This window comes from Neoarius graeffei, chromosome 26, assembly GCF_027579695.1.
Source record: "Neoarius graeffei isolate fNeoGra1 chromosome 26, fNeoGra1.pri, whole genome shotgun sequence".
NCBI classification, from domain to species: Eukaryota; Metazoa; Chordata; class Actinopteri; order Siluriformes; family Ariidae; genus Neoarius; species Neoarius graeffei.
Genome location: NC_083594.1, coordinates 20,099,936 through 20,122,431, shown reverse-complemented (window position 1 = coordinate 20,122,431; position 22,496 = coordinate 20,099,936). Strand labels below are relative to the sequence as shown.

At 42.1% G+C, this 22,496-nt stretch overlaps 1 protein-coding gene across 1 annotated transcript in view; it reads right to left on the bottom strand.

The window, feature by feature from the left end:
- The window catches only part of timeless (timeless circadian clock), a 105,624-nt gene that overhangs the window by 23,022 nt on the left and 60,106 nt on the right, over window positions 1-22,496 (bottom strand). The window contains exons 17-22 of the mRNA XM_060910727.1: window positions 22,290-22,407; window positions 21,037-21,238; window positions 18,471-18,610; window positions 12,272-12,357; window positions 6,023-6,143; window positions 3,070-3,152 (exon numbers count right to left, since the gene is read on the bottom strand). Coding sequence (XP_060766710.1) covers window positions 3,070-3,152; window positions 6,023-6,143; window positions 12,272-12,357; window positions 18,471-18,610; window positions 21,037-21,238; window positions 22,290-22,407 — 750 coding nt within the window. The remainder of the gene's footprint in view (window positions 1-3,069; window positions 3,153-6,022; window positions 6,144-12,271; window positions 12,358-18,470; window positions 18,611-21,036; window positions 21,239-22,289; window positions 22,408-22,496) is intronic.

Genomic DNA, 22,496 nt, shown 5'->3' with positions numbered 1-22,496 from the left:
ATGTGAGTGTGAATGGTTGTCTGTGGCTATGTGTCAGCCCTGTGATGACCTGGCGACTTGTCCAGGGTGTACCCCGCCTTTCACCCGTAGTCAGCTGGGATAGGCTCCAGCTTGCCTGCGACCCTGTAGAAGGATAAAGCGGCTAGAGATAATGAGATGAGATATTGCTGCCATCTCGCCCTTACGTGCAAGAAGCGAATGAACGGAGAAGTGAACGAACAACTGAAAGTCAGATTGTTTCACAACAAATCGGCCACAAGATTGGCCTTCAAGAAGCGAGAACGCAGATGGGTAAGATGCGACTCATTTGGAGATTAAAAAAAAAAAAAAACACAACACCATGCTGTTTACCTGCATTTAGATTAATACATGTAACTTGTTTTGTGTGTTTAAGTTACCGGTATAAGATGATTTAATTTGCTTCAGAATGTGATTGTCTCAGTTCATCTGATTATTTAATTCGCCTTTTACGTTTTATCAGTGAAAATGCATGCATGCATGCATGTACATGCAGGCCTAGACATTAAGCATTTACCACTGGTGGCCCACTGGGCCAGTGGAATTGAAAAGTTACTGGCCCAAATGGAAAATGTGGTGGCCCGAATGCGCACGGTACCCGAACCACGGCTGCCGCAGGCAGCTGCTGCAAGCACTGCAGGTGCTTGCACAAAGAGGGGGGTCCGGGGGCCCTCCCCTGGAAAATTTTGATTTTTTAATTCATATTCGTGCATTCTGGTGCATTTTAAGGTGAAATTAATGAAAATAAGATTATTCATATTTTGCTAACATTATTATATCTTTATTGTTCGTTCACATTGATATCTTATTGTTTGCATTTCTTGTTCTATTAATTTTTAGTTACATTTAAAAATTTCCTTTGTTCTTGTTCTCTGTTCGTTTAACACACGCTGTTGATTACTGTTTTACATTAACAATTGTTTGTATAAGTTTTAGAATAAGCTAAGTTTTGCCTCACCATGCAACTAACTTGTTTATAGAATAAGCTTTGCCTGTAACCCACCCTGTGTGATGTAGACATATTTTCCTTTTTTGTCGTGGTTTCAACTTTGGCTCATATATTCTCAACATTCACTACGTTTACATGCACATCCAAATCGAGCTACTGTCAGTAATCGAGCAAAGGGTCCCAGCAGGGGTGCCAGAGAAATCCAATCCTACATGCACAGTGTTTAAATCGAGCTATTGTTATGAGGTGCATTGTGCACCCGAGCCACAGGTGGCGCTACACGCCCCATCGTGTTGGTACACTTCCGGTTGTCGTCATGAAGAAGAGCTATTCAAGAGTATAAACAAAGGGACTACAGGCGGAAATTAGCATGTACTGCTATAACCTGGTACAGACATCTGTCCTTACCACAAGGATAATGTTTAATTTGTGCACTGTCCCTTTTAAAAATAAAATAACCTCTAAGAAGAGTGTTTGTAGTTTGTATGTACGAACAGAAGTGTTCCTAATAAAGTGGGCGGCTAAGGTGAAGTGTCATGCCGACCGAGGCTGTTTTTTTTTTTTTTTCGACCGAGGCTGTTGTGTTACCCGCTTGTGGTCTCGTCACTTGTCACTTCCGGAAGGGGCAGTGCTGAAGTAAGTAGCTGGACTGCGTGGCTTGATAGGGTTTACATGCACTAATGCTACGTTCACACTGCAAGGCTTAATGCTCAATTCCGATTTTTTTGTGAAATCCGATTTTTTTGTGAGGTCGTTCACATTAACAAATATATGCGACTTGTATGTGATCCTCAGTATGAACGAAAAGCGACCTAAAAGTGTTCCGCATGCGCATTACAGGATACGACGACGTCACACGCAGTGAGCATGGCCAGTGTTTACGGAAGTAAAACCGCCCGGTTGCGGTATGACCCATCCAATCTAGCTTGAATAGCTGCATCCACCCAAATGGAAATCAGCTCCCTAACCTCTGCGTCCTTCCATTGAGAAGATTCAGAACCTTCACAGCCCGAAGCGTCCCTCGCATTGATGTCATGCGCAGGGGCGCAGATACGTTTTTTGAACTGGGGGGGGACAAAAAACTGGGGGGGACAAAGCTGCCAGCAAACCAACCCCAACCCCGATATGCCTGTCAAACTTCTTGTGGGTTACCATAGCAACCAAGCTCGAGCTCGCAACCTGTGCAGTCTGCGCAGCTCAACCAACCGAATATCAGTCTTTGTTTTATGTGAGTTGTTGCAACTATGTATACACTGCTGTGCACCTCAATAAACCGAATGGTAATTAGTCTTTTGATTTTTCCGTGAGGTTTGCCTTATGCAAAGAAAGACAGCATGGACGTTTTTTCCTCCCTATAAGTGGGGGGGACCAAACGAGGTGCGCAAGTTATAACCCCTATCCTGTTTTAATGAGAGTCAACCCACAATCAAAGAAGTCAAATCAGTCTTAGTTGAGCAAGTTGGAAACAGTATTTCTTACTTTCACCATAAATTTTTATTTATATGACTTTGGTCTATAGCTGTAAAAGGCCCCGGCCTTAAAACCGGTTACCGCTGTGACGTCACACACTCAGGGCTGGCTGGCTCAGCGGCGCAGCTCGAATGCCAACTTTGCGGTCGATTTTAACTCTCAAAGATGTATCTTTTTAAATTCCCATTTATGCAGCATACAAGAGTCAAGGATGGAGATACGATCCACTCAGAAATGTATTTAAAAATAAAGGTTCTGCATATCTGCTTAGGCTAACAAAATACACTGATTCCAGGTTCAAATGTTTAACTCTTAACATTCTTTTGTTAAAGAATGTTTTATAGTTTTACAGATAGCAGTATGCCAGTGTCAGAAACCACAAATCAAGTCTGAAACATTGAACTAAAAACAAACAAACAAACAAACAAACAAATGAGGCCTGAGGATGATTTAGTAATGCGGTCATATAAACAATACTAAACTGGTCCCTAAAATCTCTCCTTTATCTGTTAGCAACATTAGCCTTGGACCTCCAGTGCAACACTAAATTTAATTTGAAAACTAATCTACTGCCTAATCCGTGTCAAATGATTTAGCTCAGGGGGAACAGTAAAAAGAAGTTCATGACTTGCCATCAGAGTCTTTGTATTCCTCAAAGAGCATCTGCAGCTCCTGTTCCTGTTCCTCCGTCCAGAGCACAATACGAGTACCTTTTCTTTAGAAAAGACAGAAGGAGCGAAAATAGTTTATAAAGGCCAACCAAGCACAAAGTCATCATTTTAATAAATTATCTTCAGTGAAAACACAATGTCAATGCGATCAACTCTATTTTGAAGAAGACTGGCTAATCAGTTCATTGAGTGCATTAATTAAATTTACGAACTGTACTTCAAAACATGACACTTGTACAGTATGAGCAGCAATGAGCTGAGGAAAAACAAAAGGACAAAGTTGTCTACATACTGTTTCAACCCTACAAAATGAATATGATAAAATAAACATCAGAATTCCATCAAAATACAGTTTCATCTAAAGACAAGCTATATTTTAAGCGAATATCAATTATTTTTTTCCCCTTCATCCAGTAAAAAATCTGCACTGTCTGTAGTTTCTGAAGTCTGAAAAGTAACAATTCCTGAGCAAGTGACCTTCTGTAACCCTTCTTACGCAGGAATATTGATTAGTGTAAAAACGACGACACCTCGATATTCCGTCTTCGGCTGTTTACACTGAATGAAATAAAGCCAGCATGAAGCTGTGCCAGCGTGCGTTTTACACCGTGAGCCGGCGTTCCACACCCAGAGGTGTGACGGGTCACAACGGAGTGTTGGCCTCTGGGGTGATGGTATCTACATGTCGGAAATATGAACACCCCGAGCATATTGGCATTGCTTTCAAAACAATGGCAGCTGAACTGAGTGTTGAGGTGATTTTGTTAGCTGTGCACATTTATACATCAAACACGAAGCAAAGTTGCGGAGCATGATCTGCAACATGTAATGACTATCTTTAAATAATTCACGTTTAAGGGAAGTAATAGCTTAATATATAAAAACATGTTTGTGCAATCAGAATTACGTTGGAGGAGAAAGTGAAGAGAAGTAGGAAGCGATTCGAGGAAAGAAAGGCACGCGGATCTTAGATGCTGTAGACGTTTGAATTCATTCAGTCTTAGAAAGAAGAATGTCAATATCGAAAACGCAACACCCCTGTCCAGCAATGCTGGCTGTCCCTTTTACAGAAGCGTCGATTCCGGCTCTGTTCCTACCGATCGTTCCGGCTCAGAGGTGGAACAACACAGACCTCCCACCCCCTTCGGACGCTTTATAGAGAATGCAAGGCAGAATAAAGGAGTAAGGCCGAATCCCATTTCACCCCTTGGACCAACCCCTTGGCCCTTCCCCTCCATTTTGCGCGTTCACGTGAAGGGGTAGGGGTATCCCAATCCCAGTTAACGCGGAGGGGTAGGGGAAGGGGTAGGGCTTCTGTACCCCTCCAAACGGAGATTTTCCTGGAGCTGACTCCGAACGAAGGGGTTTGAGTGATTTCCCACAATGCCATGCGGATTTCAGCGAGATTTCATGCGGATTTCAGAAAGATGGCGGTTCCCGCGGCGAAAGATTGTCATAAATGTATTTTCTCCATTATTTACGTGTTTTAAGTTGTTATCCAGAGGAAACACGCCGCTTGATTCGCTTTCGAGCTGAGAATGAGCAGCGATTTCTGAAATCCAAGCTGCTGCTAAAAAGCTTTGGGAGTGAGTATTGTTTTCGGTTGCTTGACTGCGTACATTTTGTTCTGTTATTCTCGCTTTTATTGTTTACATGAGTGTTCTGACACCTCATTCTGTCGGATGTGGTGCACGAAGCGCCAAAGATATCCCATTCAGTGGTGTTAGTTAACAAATCACACCCTGCCAGCAGAGATTTCTGGCTCTGACTGTAGCGGCTGGTCGCAGCCAATTATGCATTTGGTCGCGTTTTGCTAACGTAAACGCTGACGGAGGTACGCGATGACGTATGCGATCGTTGAAGGGCTATCCCAATACGTAGGAGTTGAATTTCAAGCCCTATCCCTTGTAGCTCAGTTTCAAGGGGAAGGGCCAAGGGGAAGGGGAAGGGGAAGAAATTAGAATTGGGATTGGGCCTCAGAGTCCCATCTTGAACAGGTTGTGCAAAATAGGTGTGTTTTTAGTCAAAATAGTATCAAACCAACCTTACTGCAATGTTAGAACTGAACCTGGTAAAGATGCAGCCATGTTTGCGGTTACTATAGGGGTGTTCACACGGCAATTTTTACTCCGGTGTAGCACCGGGGCTGCCCCGGTAGAGTGTTCACACGGTACAAAGTTATACCGGTGTAGCCTCTGAAAGCTGCTTAAACCGGTACAAATCTAAGCCTGCTCGGGAGGTGGTTTAAGAAATTTACTCCGGAGTAAATGCTAGTTTGCGGGGCAGCACCGATATAAAATGGGACGTCTGAACGCTACAGGGGTAGACTCGCTACGCGTGAGGAGAGTTGATTACATACGGGCATTGCATAATTTGCATCCTGGTATTTTGCGCTTCCAAAATGGCGAATATCAGCAACAACAGAACTGCGTGTCTTCCAGTGTTGCCAGATTGGGCGGTTTTAAGTACATTTTGGCGGATTTGAACATATTTTGGGCTGGAAAACGTCAGCAGTATCTGGCAACACTGGTGTCTTCATCCACGTTGTTTTCCCGGCACTTGGTGATGCCATGACAACCGGGAAAAGGAAGTACATTTTCACGCATGTGCATATTTCATTTCCGCATTATTGCTATCGTATAGCACGGTCGCAAAAACTGCCGTGTGAACGCAAGTGGGGCTGCACCGGTGCTAACACGCTTCTCTCTAGTAAGCAGGTTTGTGACGTGTGAACACTCCACAAAATTTACACCGGTGTAAGATATATCGCAACAAAATACATTGGTGCAGCATCGATGCAAACACGTGCTGTGTGAACACCCCTTCTTTCATGTCTGTCACATAATGCATCATTCTGTCATAATTTCTGCAAAACTTTTCTTCGGTCAGAATAAGCTAGTCAAAGCCCAAATACCTTTCTTTCTTCAAGTCCTTTACACTGTCCACCAAACCCAGAGATACCATCTGGACCACCACCTGTCGTCTGGTGCGGTCTGTGCTGAGCAATGGCAGAAGGGTCTCCACAATGTCAGGAACTGACATATAAACACAAACACAAAGACTGCATATGAAAACGGTTATTGATGATTTTAAGGCGCTACAAATCCTGAAAATTAGACAGCAATAGTGTTAGTTACACAGTATTACATACTATTAAAACAAGGTCTTTTTAAATAACCCTATTTTTTTCGCGGTCCGGTTTCCATCAAATCCTGCGCTCTGATTGGCTGGCGAGCGGGTCTGTATTCTATGATACGGACCCCGGTTACGGACCTCTGGCAACTCACTCATTCACAACAAACATGGTAGCATTTTTTGTCAACATTTATTTTTTTAAATAAGATTTATTTATAAGATTATCAAAAATCTTATAAATTTTTGCCAGCATTTCTCAGGAGAATAGCATTAATTTTACAGCATGGATAGCGATAACGACAGTCGTCACAGCGAAAGCGAGTTTTACTACCCTGAGGAAGAAGAAATAAAGTAAAACATTTCAGGAGAAAGCTAAAAACCTGTAACTGTTGCTAATGCCGAGCAAAAACATGGCTGAATCCTGAATGACTCAATTTTGTATAAATAGGGGACTACATAGACGGAAAAACGTAGTTTTTTTTTTTTTCCTGCCATGGAAGTGCACTTGTATACCGAGGAGGAAGCAATTTGCATTACAGCCGTGAATGAGGATTCAAAAGGGCGGCTCGGCTCGGTTTTCCCTTTCGGGCGCTCTCGTTTTCTGTTATAATTTGGTAAAGAAAAAAATATATATATTATTTACCAGCTTAAGGTCGGTCTGTAAGGTGAAATACCGTGACCTCGACCTTCAGTACTGATCTCGGCCCAGTGGGCCTCAGTCAGTACTTTCAAGACCTTGGTCACGGTATTTCACCATACGGACCTCCCAGTTGGTAAATAACATATTTCTTCATATTAGACCCTATCAACATTATAAACCGTTATACCACTAAACTCTCAAACAGGAGTAAATATAAATACTGTCTCTTCCTTACGTTCTATACGGGCTCAGCATTCCCTAGCATCTGATTGTATGTTTGCTTATACTATAAAAATATCAACATTTATAAATGCAATTTTAAATGAGCTGCTTTATACGCATAATTCGTCTTTTTCAAGAAACCTGCAAAACCATGCATCATCCAAACAACTGAAATACTGGTCAAGCCTTTATAAAGGCAGAGTTGCAGGTCACTTTATTTTAACAATAAAAATAAACAAAAAAATTGGCTGTTACTATATACGGTACTTAACTGTTAAATACACAGCACCTAAACATAAACATGTTTTACCTGCGTATCTGTTTGACAGACTTATATTAAAATCACTGAGATAGCACTGACTTGGCATGAAGTTGGTTTTACAAAAAAAAAAAAAAAGTTGCATCTGACGTAGTAAATTATTTTTGCTATGCTAGCCTAGCTTAGCTTCCTACATTTCTCTGGGGAGTAGCTTCAGTGTAGTAAAGCACCATTTAGCTTTTCCAGTTAGCTTTCCCAACACTGCTAGACAACAAGAAAATGCAGCGGTATTTGAGTGCTAAACCAAAACTCCAAGAAGAATCACTGCCAGATACAATTAAGGGCAAAATAAAAGGGAACATTTAAAGATACACACTATCAGTCAAAAGTTTGGACACACCTAATTCAGTGGATTTTTTTCTTTATTTTTCATTCATCTCATCTCATTATCTCTAGCCGCTTTATCCTTCTACAGGGTCGCAGGCAAGCTGGAGCCTATCCCAGCTGACTACGGGCGAAAGGCGGGGTACACCCTGGACAAGTCGCCAGGCCATCACAGGGCTGACACATAGACACAGACAACCATTCACACTCACATTCACACCTACGGTCAATTTAGAGTCACCAGTTAACCTAACCTGCATGTCTTTGGACTGTGGGGGAAACCCACGCGGACACGGGGAGAACATGCAAACTCCACACAGAAAGGCCCTCGCCGGCCACGGGGCTCGAACCCAGGACCTTCTTGCTGTGAGGCGACAGTGCTAACCACTACACCACCGTGCCGCCTTCTTTATTTTTATTAATCAAAAAAAAAAAAAAAAAAGACACTTCATGTCTTAAAGTAAAGTAATGATGGATGTCGTTTCTCTTTACTTAGTTAAGCGGATCTTGGCATAATATGGATTACTACTAGCCTGGGCCCGCCCATCCTAAGCGTGACGCAACATGAGGGCCTGTTGCGAGCTTAGTCTGGCCAGGCAAGCTATCTACAGCTCTTCCAAGCTCCCAAAAAAATCGGGAACCAATCAACTTTGAGCATCTCCAACGGCCCTGGGTAGAGGCGTGTTCAAGGCACTGACGTAGTAGAACTGCGACCGGAAGCCATAGATTATTTACAGAATCTATACCGGAAGCGCTTCATTCACGAATGCTGTATTGAAAGCATTCAACGGGAAGTTCTCATTGAAAACGGAGCAAAGAGCAGCCCTGGAGGTATTTATTGAAAGGAAGGACGTTTTCGTCTTGCTTCCGACCGGCTTCGGTAAGAGTTTAATAATAGGATGTCTATGGTTTAATCTACCAGTTAGCCCCGTCACATCGCATACGTCAGAGGAAAGAGTGATGTGATTGGTTGAAGCTTCGTCACAGCCTTTTCTGGCTTCGACCAGTAGCAAACTGAGGCATTTCAGGGAGGCGGGTCAACCATGGGCTCTGGGAAACGGTTGGGCTTAATATCTTGGCCAGACCAATAGCTCGTAGAGCTTTGCAGTCGCGTTAGCCAGACTAGATTACTACAGTTGTGGAATAGGGCCATTTACTGTAGCTTTTTTTTTTTTATTATTTACAGTATGATGGTCTAAAACGCATTAAGGCGGCAAGAAATTGCACTAATTAACTTTTGACGAGGCACCTGTTAACTGAAAAGCATTCCAGTGACTACCTCATGAAGCTGGTTAAGATAACGCCAACAGTGTGCAAAGCGTCATCACGGTAAAAGGTGGCTACTTTGAAGAATCTAAAAAAAAAATTAAACACGTTTTGTTCAAAAAACCTTTTTTTTTTTTAAGACCACATAATTCCATACATGTTCCATATGTTAGCTCACACTTCATGTTTTCAGTATTGTTCTACAATGTAGAAAATGGTCAAAATACAGATAAACCTATGAATGAGTAGGGGTGTGCAAACTTTTGACTGGTACTGCATTTGAAAACATTTCTTGTTAAAAGTTTGGATTTTGTGTGCCCTGTATGCAACATTTATGTCCTTTGCCAGACTGTTTAAGTGATGAACTGCACTACTTGTTTTTAGAAATGGAAACAGATGTTTTATTTCCATGCTACAACCTTTTGGCTTGTGCTACAAAACCATCAACCTCCGTAGCACCAGTGTTGCATGCAAAAGTAGTTCACGTGCAGCCCTGGACACAGCTCTTTAGTCAAAATCCTGCGAGTTCTCGTCTCATTGTGCAGATTGGAATGCTTTTACTTTTCACTATTAAACAAAGCCGTGAGTTCTGCTGTCAACTCTTTACAATTTGACTTCACCAAGCGTTTAAGGGATCTCTGATCGTGGTCAGTCAGGATTATTTTCCGACCACATTTATTCTGTGAAGTTGATGGTTCAGCATTATCCTACCAGGTTTTAATAAATGTGCTGGACAGTTCTTTATGGAATCAATTTTGTGCCAAAATGTTCATACAATACTTTTGAAATATCAAACAAAAACGATAAATCAAAATTTAAAAAAAAAGTCAATTTTTTTTTAGACTGGCAAACAAATTATTTGTGTAATCGTGCAAAATATCAGTCTATTACTCTTCAGAAACCTTTATTTTTGTTCTGCATCTTTCTTGGTTTTGTTTGAGGTAATTTATTTTGGTTGCGATTCCAGCTTTCTCGTTTGCGCTCCCTGACTTTTTGCTTGCAGTTTTGGCACAAACTTCGCGTGTGGGTGGGCTGTCCAGGAATGCATTCCCATTGGCTAACTTGTGTTTGACTGACAGCTACGCTCAGCGATTCCCCCGGAGGCTGTTGCGGCCATTTCCTACTCGGATTTTGGCGGACTGTTTGACGAGTGACCGATCCATTGACGGTAAACAAGGATCGAGTGGACTTGTGCACTACTGCAACACATACAACACATTTGTCCCGTACTTACACTTTGTTGAATTAATTCAATATCATAGTCACCACTGAAGTCCACTCGATCCTTGCTTACCGTCAATGGATCGGTCACTCGTCAAACAGTCCGCCAGAATCCGAGTAGGGAATGGCCGCAACAGCCTCCGGGGGAATCGCTGAGCGTAGCTGTCAGTCAAACACAAGTTAGCCAATGGGAATGCGTTCCTGGACAGCCCACCCACACGTGAAGTTTGTGCCAAAACTGCAAGCAAAAAGTCAGGGAGCGCAAACGAGAAAGCTGGAATCGCAACCAAAATAAATTACGTCAAACAAAATTAAGACGCGGAACAAAAATAAAAAGGTTTCTGAAGAGTAATAGACTGATATTTTGCACGATTACACGAATAATTTGTTTGCCAGTCTAAAAAAATGGACTTTTTTCTTTTAAATTTTGATTTATCGTTTTTGTTTGATATTTCAAAAGTATTGTATGAACATTTTGGCACAAAATTGATTCCATAGTTCTTAACCCAATTCCAGTCATTTTAGCAATCTCCGGAGTTGTTTTGTTTGCTTGACGCAGACCAATAATTTGATCCTCATGAAACACAGGAACATCTTTTCAGCAACCACAGAACATTTCTACCAACATGGTTGTTCAAGAAATGAGAAGCTACTCACTGCATCAAGTTAGAATTAAAATAATTGTTGCCAGCTGGAACACTAAATCACTGCAGTAATTATTATTTTTTAAAGGTCCCATGGCATGAAATTTTCACTTTCTGAGGTTTTTTAACGTTAAAATGAGTTCCTCTGACTTTCTTAAGTCACCCCAGTGGCTAGAAACTTCATAATGTGTAAACCAAACTATGCCCAACATTTGAGAATGGCGCGTCAAAACGGCGCGTTGATAAGCTCTTCCCTTTACTACGTCAGCAAGGGAGATGATCCCCACGCCCCCCCTCTGGATTCCCACCCACTGTATGGATTGCCCCGCCCAGTTGTAGTGAGGAGACCATAGAGGGAGGACACAACAACATGGCATCACCTAAGCGAGCCAAACATGGAAATTGCGCTGTACATGGATGTGACAACACAGAAAAGAGTCTGTTTTTACTGCCGACGGGAGAGCCCCTGAAGACGCAGTGGCTTAATTTTATTTACTCCAATAATACGCCATCGAGTCTACCTAAGACAGTGTATGTTTGTTGGAAGCATTTTCCTGAGGAATGTTTCCACAACTTGGGACAGTACAGGGCAGGTTTTGCACATCAACTGTCACTGAAGCCTGGGTCCGTACCAAGCATCCCTGCCGCATCAGCAACAAACACCGAACAAGTAAGTGTATAACTGGTCGTTTTGCCGTGTTTTAAAATCGGTGCGTTAGCCTAGCAATGGCTACATTAGCTGTGCAGCTAACCGCTTCCTGCAGTTAGCCAGGTACTCTGCGCTACAAAACTAAAGAGCATGCAGCATCCTCTGTTAAACTGAGTTTAGTCTGGAAATTGACTGTAACTTATGAGCTTATGTTTGACTGTTGCGCCGCAATGCATGTCTTCTGTTGGATAAGCGATATGTTGCTGTAGTTGCTGCTTCTATCCTCTTTGGTTATGGAGTGCGTGTTCAAGCCTAGGGTATTATACGTTCGTAAACTACCACTCCGAACACTCTCACACTCTGTTCTCTGTGTCACGTCGAGTTTACGAAAGGAGTCCGAGGGAGAACGGGGTTTTGTCTTAGCAGCGTGGCGACAGGCGCTGATAGCAGCGAGTATGTGTGTGCGCAGTTTGGTCAAGCCCCTCCCCCCATGACCCGCCCCCACCCTCTACCCTTCCCCGCCTCCTGCTCCTCATTAGCAAAACGATGCACTGGGAAAAGCGCTGAAATGGGGCTTTCTCCCAGGAGGCTATATTTACGTCCCGAGGGTTCATTTCGAGAAAGGCTGCGGATATAACATCCGGAAGCCTCCACGAGCCCGTTTAAAGCATCAACAAACCACCATGCCATGGGACCTTTAAAAATTACCTTTTTTCTCCATGCACAAGCAAAAGGAGTCTCACCTCCAGAATCCTTGTATTCTTCATATAACCGCCGAAGCTCCTCTTCCTCCTCTGGTGTCCATTTGGCTTTTTTCTTGGCACCATCGCTGATATAATGGAAAAAGAACAAGTGGGGGAGCAATATTTCTTTATGGAGTCACATTCATGATGACACAGAAGCAGAAAATTTAATACAACATTACTTAATTCTTACTTTATGAAGTATTATGTACAATTGCGCTTGAAAAAGTTTGTGAACCCTTTAGAATTTTCTACATTTCCGCATAAATATGATCTAAAACATCATCAGATTTTCACACAAGTCCTAAAAGTAGATAAAGAAAACCCAGTTAAACAAATGAGACAAAACTATTATACTTGGTCATTTATTTATTGAGGAAAATGAGCCAATATTACATATCTGTGAGTGGCAAAAGTATGTGAACCTTTGCTTTCAGTATCTGATGTGACCCCCTTGTGCAGCAATAACTGCAGCTAAACGTTTGCGGTAACTGTTGATCAGTCCTGCACACCGGCTTGGAGGAATTTTAGCCCATTCCTCCATACAGAACAGCTTCAACTCTGGGATGTTGGTGGATTTCCTCACATGAACTGCTCGCACAACATTTCTACTGGATTAAGGTCAGGACTTTAACTTGGTGATTCCAAAACATGAACTTTATTCTTCTTTAACAGAATGATGTGTGCGCTTAGGGTCGTTATCTTGCTGCATGATCTACTTTCTCTTGAGATTCAGTTCATAGACGGATGCCCTGACATTATCCTTTAGAATTTGCTGGAATAATTTAGAATTGATGATTACTTCAATGATGGCAAGTCATTCTGGCCCAGATGCAGAAAACAGGCCCAGTCATCATACTACCACTACCATGTTTCACAGATGAGATAAAGTTCTTAAGCTGGAATGCAGTGCTTTCTTTTCACAAACACTTCCCATTTAAACCAAAAAGTTCTATTTTGGCTTCATCTATCCACAAAAACATTTTTTCCAATAGCCTTCTAGCCTTGTCCACATGATGTATAACCCCTTCGGTCATGATACAGACATTATATTACTGTAGAAAGAGATGTACACAATTGTATACGCAGCAACCGAAGGGGTTAACAAGCTAAATGGGCAGCAATGGCTTTCTTCTTGCATGCACACCACTGTTGTTCAGTGTTCTCCTGATGGTGGAATCATAATATTAACATTAGCCAATGTGAGAGAGGCCTTCAGTTGCTTAGAAGTTACCCTGGGTTCCTTTGTGACCTCGCAGACTATTTCACGCCTTGCTTTTGGAGTGATCTTTGTTGGTTGACCATTCTTGGGGATGGTAACAACGGTCTTAAAATTTCCTACATTTACACATGATGTCTCTCTGTGGATTGCTGAAGTCCAAATTCTTTAGAGATTATTTTGTAAACTTTTCCAACTTGAGCATCCACAACTCTCAGAAATCTGCTTTGTCCCACGATATACACCCAAACGTGTTGTGAAGATCAGACTTTGATAGTTCCCTGTTCTTTAAATAAAAAGACTCCCGTCACATGCACACTCAAGCACAGTGAAATTTGTCCTCGGCATTTAACCCATCTGAAGCAGTGAACACGTACACACACACGTGAGCAACAGCACCCAGAGAGCAGTTGGGGGTTAGGTGCCTTGCTCAAGGGCACTTTAGCCCAAGACCACCCCATGTTAACGTAACCACGTCTTTGAACTATGGGGGAAACTGGAGCACCCGGAGGAAACCCACACAGACACAGGAAGAACATGCAAACGCCACACAGAAAGGCCCCCCCCCATCGGCTGCTGGGCTCGAACCCAGAACCTTCTTGCTGTGAGGCGACAGTGCTAACCGCTACACCACCGTGCCACCCCTGACTTGGGCGCTTTGGCTGGTGCGGCGGCAGGTGCAGGAGTGACTTCTGCCATCTGTCTCGGAGCCAAGTAGAACACCTGACTCTAACTTCACCTTAATCCCAGAGGTTCACATACTTTTGCCACTCACTGATGTATAATATTGGATCATTTTCCTCAATAAATAAATGACCAAGTGTAATATATTTGTCTCACTTGTTTAATCGAGTTCATTTTATCTACTTTTAGGACTTGTGTGAAAACCTGACGTTGTTTCAGGTCATATTTATGCAGAAATACAGAAAATTCTCGAAGATTCACAAATTTTCAAGCACCACTGTAAAGGACTACAAATGTCCATAAGGCCACACCAATTCGATTAGTTGGTTCTCGGAATCGCCGCTTGAAGAAAATGCAAAATGAAAAAAAAAAAAAAACAAAACGAAATTGACTGCAAGTGAGGTCACGTGACGTCGAAAACCAATCAAATTACCCCTTTCACTTTCGATAAAGACTTGTGGAAGAAACATGCCTGCGGAGGGGAATCCTGCAAAGCCTGTGTTTGTGATTGTTAGGATATTCAGCGAACAGAAGCGTAAAATCTTTGACAGGTGTGTTGAAATTCAAGAGGGGGAAAACCTTGCACAGTTGTACTCAAGATGCCGTGAGCTTGTTAGCCTGCGATGTCCCAACTTGGACAACGACTCTGTGGAGGTGGGTTTGATTTATATATTTCATTGATTGATGTGAGGGGCAAACAAAAAAATCATTCGAAGTATTTAGCCATCAGAAGTAGCCTACTCCTGGTCAAATCTTGCTGTGCATTGTAGATGTTCAATTGACTTTAATTCAATCGTTTAGTTAGCCTATCTGTTTACTGGTTTGCCTGATAAAAGATGTGCAGCCAGAGCTAGCCCTTAATGCATATGGGTGGAAATAAGATAAGCTATTAAAAGAGCCATATGAAGTGTGTAACAATAAGGCCATCCTTAAAAAAAAAATCCGTTTCCTGTCCACCGGGTGAGCAAAAAAATTTTCAGTCGGGAGGGAGGGATTTTTTTTTTTTGTATATATGGATGGATAAGAAATTGCAATGCTGTGTTTGCTTTTTCTTTCAGTACTTTATTACAAAAGCAGACACATTTAATAAAATATGACGGTTTAATCAACTGAAACTTGTACAAAAACTAAGTTAGCATTTTAAATGCTGACTGCAACATTTGCAAAACTTTTACAAAAGGTACTTAAAATGTCCGACACACGGACTTTTTGTAGTTCTAAATCGACCGTTAGGCCTAGTTTGGATGAAATTACACTATTAAAATGATCACTGAATGATTTGTTTTTCTGAATCTTTACTATTTTGTTGTTCGCTAGAATACCATTTTGCGATTTCACACTTAAGCAAATGTTTGAAAACTCCGGATCTCCTTCCTTCATGGTGGCTGCCGTTTTTTTGTGCCGCACGGCGCATGCGCAGAACTGATTCAATTCTATATTCTGCGTGGAATGCAGGGCTTTCCACAAGCACCGGCTGCCGCCTACACAATTAAGTCCAGCCAGCTACTTTAATGACTTATTTTTGTAGCCCACAGGCTCGAAATATTAATTTTCGATTTTAATAAAATTAAATGTTTATCAAACAGACTGACAATGTCAAACTGAACCGCACTCATTTAAGTTGTGATTTGCGCTGTTTGTACCGATAATAACCACAAATTCCCCGCAGACTTCGTTGATCAAGGGAGAGTAACTCATCCGCGGCCCCGACATGCGGTGAGTGCGCGCGCACTCGGCGGAGGCAGTAGTGTGGCGGGGCCGTCGGAGGGAACAGAAGCAGAGAGAACGCTTATTTTGTCTCCGGTAAACCGGTCTTCTCTCGTTCAATTACGTGCTGGCATCAAAAGACACCGTTGGTTGTAAATGAAACCAAACCGAGTCGTTGGAGTGTATTTTCATACACAAATGGAGAAATGTTCGCTGAGTGTTTGTGTAGCCGCCACTGCAGACCGTTGTCGTTGTTAATTCATAGCATGCTCAGCTGCGTGAATGTGTCATGCACCGAAAATAAGAGATTTACAAGCCAGGAACGCCTCATGATGCAATACGCAAGAAAAGAAAGAAGATTTACTGCCATTTTACTTTGTATTTGAGTAAAGTGAATAAATAAATGGTCTGTGGAAAATACATTTAATCCTGGGAACTGCGTGCACAGGAGTTTATTTTGTGTTTATTCCCCCCCGGCTGGCTACTTATTTGTCATGGCTGGCTTAGTGGAAAGCCCTGGGAATGCGGAAATGTCAAGTTCGATTTTAGATTTACGAACCCGAAAAAAATGTCGAAAAACCGGCGTTAAAAAAAAAAAAATTCAACTGCACAAACGGCACTCACCCGGCCGGTGGACCGGAAACAGAACATTTTTTAATAATGCCCATGTTTTGTTTCTCTATTATGAAAGCCCTCTATTTCCACCGCTAATTTTACCATCAGAGCATTTTTTTTTCAGGGTTCTTACACTTTTTCACCAGTTTTTTTTCCATGACTTTTCCAAAACCTTTTACTGAATTTCCATGACCATCGCTGGTTCATCACATTTATAGTACAGCCCCCAACACTAGTTTACATAGCAGCCCCACTCATGCACAATCACATCATACACATACCTATTTCACGTCACCATTCACAACACTGTTGCCCCCTTTCTTCACACACAGACAACTACAGTACTGTACCTCATGCCCCTTCACATCACATATGCAAGTACACACCCACAGTCCATGTTTCCCCAAATATCCAGTCCATCTGTCCCAAACCCATAGCCCATGCTCTCAGCAACCCACCCCGTGTCCAGGCCCAACCCCATAACTTTGTAATTTGTGCATTACAAGCATTTTGGTACTTTGGCACTATGACCCCCCCCCCCACATATGCACACAGGCAGACTACTGAAATTTACAGGTGCTTTCACAATAGGCCTATATTGTAATTTAACCATTGCCTAAATGATATCGTAAATGCGGAAATGAAGAGTTACAATTTGAAGACAACATTGAATGTCTATTTATTTCTGTGTTCAATCAGTTTAATCAACAACATTTACATCCAAATCCAGCAAGGTCCTCAGGGCCCTACACTGAATATTAAGCATCGCCTAAATGGCATCATAAAAAAATGAAAATAGAGGGTGAAAGTCTGAAAAAGTGGAATGTCTATTTCCATCCCTTTCCTATAAATTTAAGCAAAATAAAATCAATTGTGACATCCAAATTCAAAGAATATACAAGATTAAGAAATGGGTAGGCTAATATGACTTCACCTATTACAAATTAAGTCTTTTTATCCTTTAAAACGCAAAACTCTCAAGGAGTCATAAAACTGAGGATATTATCCAATCCAATATCTTATTTACCATCTGTACACGCAAAAAAAAAAAAAATCAAACATCAAACGAGAGCTCCAGGGCTCCAGCATCGTAATTCGCCCTGAGGCGCGCCGCGGCGCTCCGCTTAGGTTTTGTTTCTATCCCGGGGTCCAGCCCGACTTTGGACGCTCGTAGCTCGGGCAGGGGAGGTCCCAGCATCCCCACACTTGACGCACCACGCCTAGCACGCTACAACTACTAGCACGTCGCACGTTACAAGGAGGGTGTGGCCAGGGTTGCCAGATGTGACTGATGATTTCCAGCCCAAAAATGCTCAAAAACCGCCTGGAGGCACTAAAACCTGCCTAATTTGAAAACCGCCCAATCTGGCAATACTGGGTGTGGCAGTCAACAGGCATAGCCAGTAGGCTATGCAGACTGCGCTAGACAACATTTCCAAGACAACTTGTGGCGATTTACATTTTATTACGGCACATCAATTTTATAAAGATAATCGATGAAACACTAGATAGATTTCCATGACTTTTCCAAAACTTCTGAACAAAATACTTTTTCCCATAACTTTTCCAGGGCCTGGAAATTTAATTTTAAAATTCCAAAACTTTTCCAGGTTTTTCATGACTGTACGAACCCTGTATTTTGCGCACTCGCTTCATATTTTTCCTGAAAAAAATCCGAGAACCAACTAATTAAATTGGTGTGGCCTAAAGTCCAAATATAGTTCAGATCACTTAATAATTCGCATAAGCATTCTACAAATGCTTCTAAACATTTATTATAAAATAGCATTTGCAGAGACTCTTCCTTTATCTTGTCAAATCATGCTAAGAAACGAAGTTTGAACATTACAGACAAAAATGACAGGTAGTTGGTTTGGTCGATCCTTAAGCCTCCACATAGTACAGATTCACGATTGTTCAGTTTGTATACTGACGAAGACTTGCACATTTTAAAAAAAAAAACCACACACTCACTGATCTACACTGTAGCCTTCAGTCATTTGTCTCACAGCACCAACATTCTTCCAGAAAAGTAGTTCGATGAAGGCTTTGCTGTTCTGGGCAGCGAGAGAGAAGAACCGGTTCACAGCATACTTGGCAAAAGTCACCAGCTCCTGCCAGAATGGACAGAAAACAGAAGAGAGATATGAAAGGATGCTTCTTATTACTACCATTATACAAAGTAGATTAAGCAAGCCTTTTCTGGATTCAGTACCTCGCCATGAGCCGACCCCATGATTTAAAGTACTATCTAAACCTGTGAAGTATTTTGCCATAGTTATGGACTATAAGAATTTTTTTTGCCCTCCAGCAGATCCTGTCAACTATACGATACAAAATTAAGTACACGGTTTACGCATTAGGCTCATGTGAATACAGAGATCCTCTTTTGTTGCTTTTTTGATAGGCCAGTTAGAGTAGGGTTAAGTTCGTGGTAACAATAATCCCTGTAGTGGCAGCAATCAGACAAACACACTATTTCAAACCCCCCCCAACCACATTATTTCAGTTTATACAAGAAAGCTGTGTGTTGACTGATTTTTGCTTGGAAGACATTATTCTACTGATCAGAAAGTTGCAATTTGAAATCCTGACACGGATTTGAAACCACAACTTTCCCCTCAACTGTTTGCATCCTGTATCAACGTTAAAGTGCATCTCATTCTCATCTCATTATCTCTAGCCGCTTTATCCTGTCCTACAGGGTCGCAGGCAAGCTGGAGCCTATCCCAGCTGACTACGGGTGAAAGGCGGGGTACACCCTGGACAAGTCGCCAGGTCATCACAGGGCTGACACAGACACAGACAACCATTCACACTCACATTCACACCTACGCTCAATTTAGAGTCACCAGTTAACCTAACCTGCATGTCTTTGGACTGTGGGGGAAACCGGAGCACCTGGAGGAAACCCACGCGGACACGGGGAGAACATGCAAACTCCACACAGAAAGGCCCTCGCTGGCCACGGGGCTCGAACCCAGACCTTCTTGCTGTGAGGCGACAGCGCTAACCACTACACCACCGTGCCGCCTGTTAAAGTGCATATCACGGGTAAATTCAGGAGCAAGATCAATATAATTCTCCTATTTTATATTAAACTTTGGTCAAATATCTCTAACATTCTGCATTCTCCGCAGTTTTTTTTTACCTTGCGCAATACCAGAAAAATTCAGTTGAAATCAAGCCATTTGAGGCGAATTGGTCCGCCTCTGAAAAAACTTGGCATTTGGATTTCCCGGCAAACACTGATTTTCGTGACGTCATGTGCGGGACGCCTCCCTCTGAATCCTACGTCAGCGCTGGTTTGTTTATGAGAAAACGACCTGGTGGTTTTCTGCAAATTTCTTCAACGTTATCACGTAATTATTAAAATGGTTAACAGATGTATCGTAGGAGGGTGTAGCAACACCAATCATGATGGGATTAGTACTCAGCGTTTTCCAAAAGACCGGACAATGAGAGAGAAATGGGAGCGCTTCGTGCAATAGGGTATTAGGCAGAAAAAGAAATTTACCAGTCAAAAATAATATTTTATATAATCCTGATAAGCGCCGCAGGTGCGAAGACGAGCGCTGCAGGCGCGAAGTCCCTCTAGGGGGGTCTGGGGGCATGCCCCCCCAGAAAATTTTTGAAATTTAGACTTCATTTCCTGCATTCTAGGACATTTTCAGGGTGAAATGGCGTGTAATTTTTGATCAGAAATATTGCATATTTTTACTTTGTATTTTTTTCAGTTTCACTCCTGAATGTATCAGATGTATGTATGGTGTCTGATTTGGTAACAAAAGTGAAAAGAAAATAAACAACAATGAATTGTATATAATCTTTTGATCTAGTTACAGTATTTAATAAAAAAAAAAAAAACAACAGTATTCTATTTTACCATACCCCAATGAAACCCCCTTGTTAATCAATGTATCACACATACCTTTTCTGTCTTTTTGTGGAAAAACGAATCAGTTTTTGTCACATTCAATTTGGGGCGTTTGTTGGGATTCATCTTGATCCAGAAGAGTGAGTCAGCAAAAAAAATGTGGTTCTCCCGCCAAGAAAGAGGAAACTACAACGCAGGGTGTTTGGCAATTTTCGACCAATCAGAATTCGCGATTTATTCAGTCCGCATGTTACAAGATTCAGTGCGGGCCAAAATGGCGGAAACGATGAAATATTCTGATTTTTCATTTCAAGTTTTCAGTATTTTTCGTATTAAACTGTGTTTCTTACGATTTGGCGGATCCGCACGTGACGTCACAAATCTGGCTCCAGACTTCCTTGGGATTTTTCCAGATGCGTTTTGTTTTGTTTTTTTCTGCTGTAGACAGATGGCCTTGTGCAAAATTACCCTTCTAGATGAGTGTGTAAAGAGACATACTTTCATATAAAATAAAAAAAAAAACGAAATTGGTCCAGGATATGCACTTTAAGTCATTCTAGATAAAAGCCTCAGTCAAATGGAGGTAAATGTAAGCAAAGTGATTAGAAACACGTAAAATACAATAATGAGCAGGAGCTTCAAGAGCTGATTGTGGTAAAGCACCTTATAAGCTGAGGCAGCAGGGTCAGCGAAGATTTTATTGAAGAGGTGGAAGACAGAAAGCTGGAAAAGTAAAGCATCCATCTTCAGGTCCACAGCAATGCGGTATAACATGCGGGCAATGCAGTGGTTGGTATGTGGTGTGTTTGTTGAGTACGAGCGCAGCAACACCAAATATGGCTGAACAACATTTGGGTTTGCAAACCTGGTGAAGAAAAATAGTCTTTTCTAAATTCACTTTATCGTTATTTAGCATTTATGAACAATTTATGAGCAAATATAGACCTTTATTTCCATCAAGTATTATACTGAGTAAACTGACCAAAAGAGAAATATTAAAAAGTTGCCTATTGCACTTCAAACAGTAATTTACTTTGTAGCGCATTTTTCAAGAAAAATCAACAAGCCCTGCGTTAAACTAAGCCCATGTTTACATTAGACCGTATCAGCGGATCATCAGATTAACGTCTTTAAAACGATTAGTGTGCACACAGCAACACCAATACACGATTTGCGTGCACACAGCAACACCAATACACGGATACGCTCGGCTCCGCAGGCATCCTGCGCTCCAAATCACTCCGCCCTGAACAGCGAGTGCCCTCTGGAGGGTGCGCACTTCGGCCTTGTGCAGCTCACAGAGCACGCGAGTGAAGTGCACAACCACTGATTCGGGACTGAGCCGCTGTGTGTGTGATCCCAGCGCACATCACTTACCACTTGCAAGTGGAAGGATGGCAAGCCTAAAGACAATCATAACTACACAATGGGCAGTATTTGCATCAGTATTTTCATACTTTTATACTCTTTAATGAAAGGTGATACAAGGCGGAAGTCCGCGCCGTTTTTCAGCAGTCGCGTCACATGACCAACGCCAGCGAATCAGGAAGGTGGATGTCACAGTGACGTTGTCCAATGAGACGCCAGCTAGAGCTCAGCACAGCGTATCCGCGTATTCTGAATGTTTACACAGCACCGGACCAGACACGATCTGGATTGAATACGTGGACGCTGGCGGATTCCCGTTTCCCGGCGTTTCCAGGCGGTTTAATGTAAACGGACAGTGCATCCGCGAAGAAAATGAGACAGATACGGTCTAATGTAAACGTAGCCTAAGCATACCAAAAATTCACATCTGGTGTTTCGAAGCAGAGATGAGAGATTTACATGTACGGTCCTTTAATTTAGAAAAAAAGTCAGAACATTTGGCAAAACTGGTGACTGAGAACTTTAATTCTGAATGCCTTCACACTCACCTCTTGATAAAATCCAAAAAGTTGAACTCCGTTTCAGAAACACGCACAGTCTCTAGTTCTTCTTCCTCATCTAGTTCTGCCTCATCCTCCTCCACTGCAGGTTCTGCCTGAGCTGGCCCTGAACACCACAAAAGCCGCACACGTTCAGGAGGCTCAATAGACTTATTTCTGAACTATTTATTTTTTTAAAGTGCTAAGGTTAGAGCC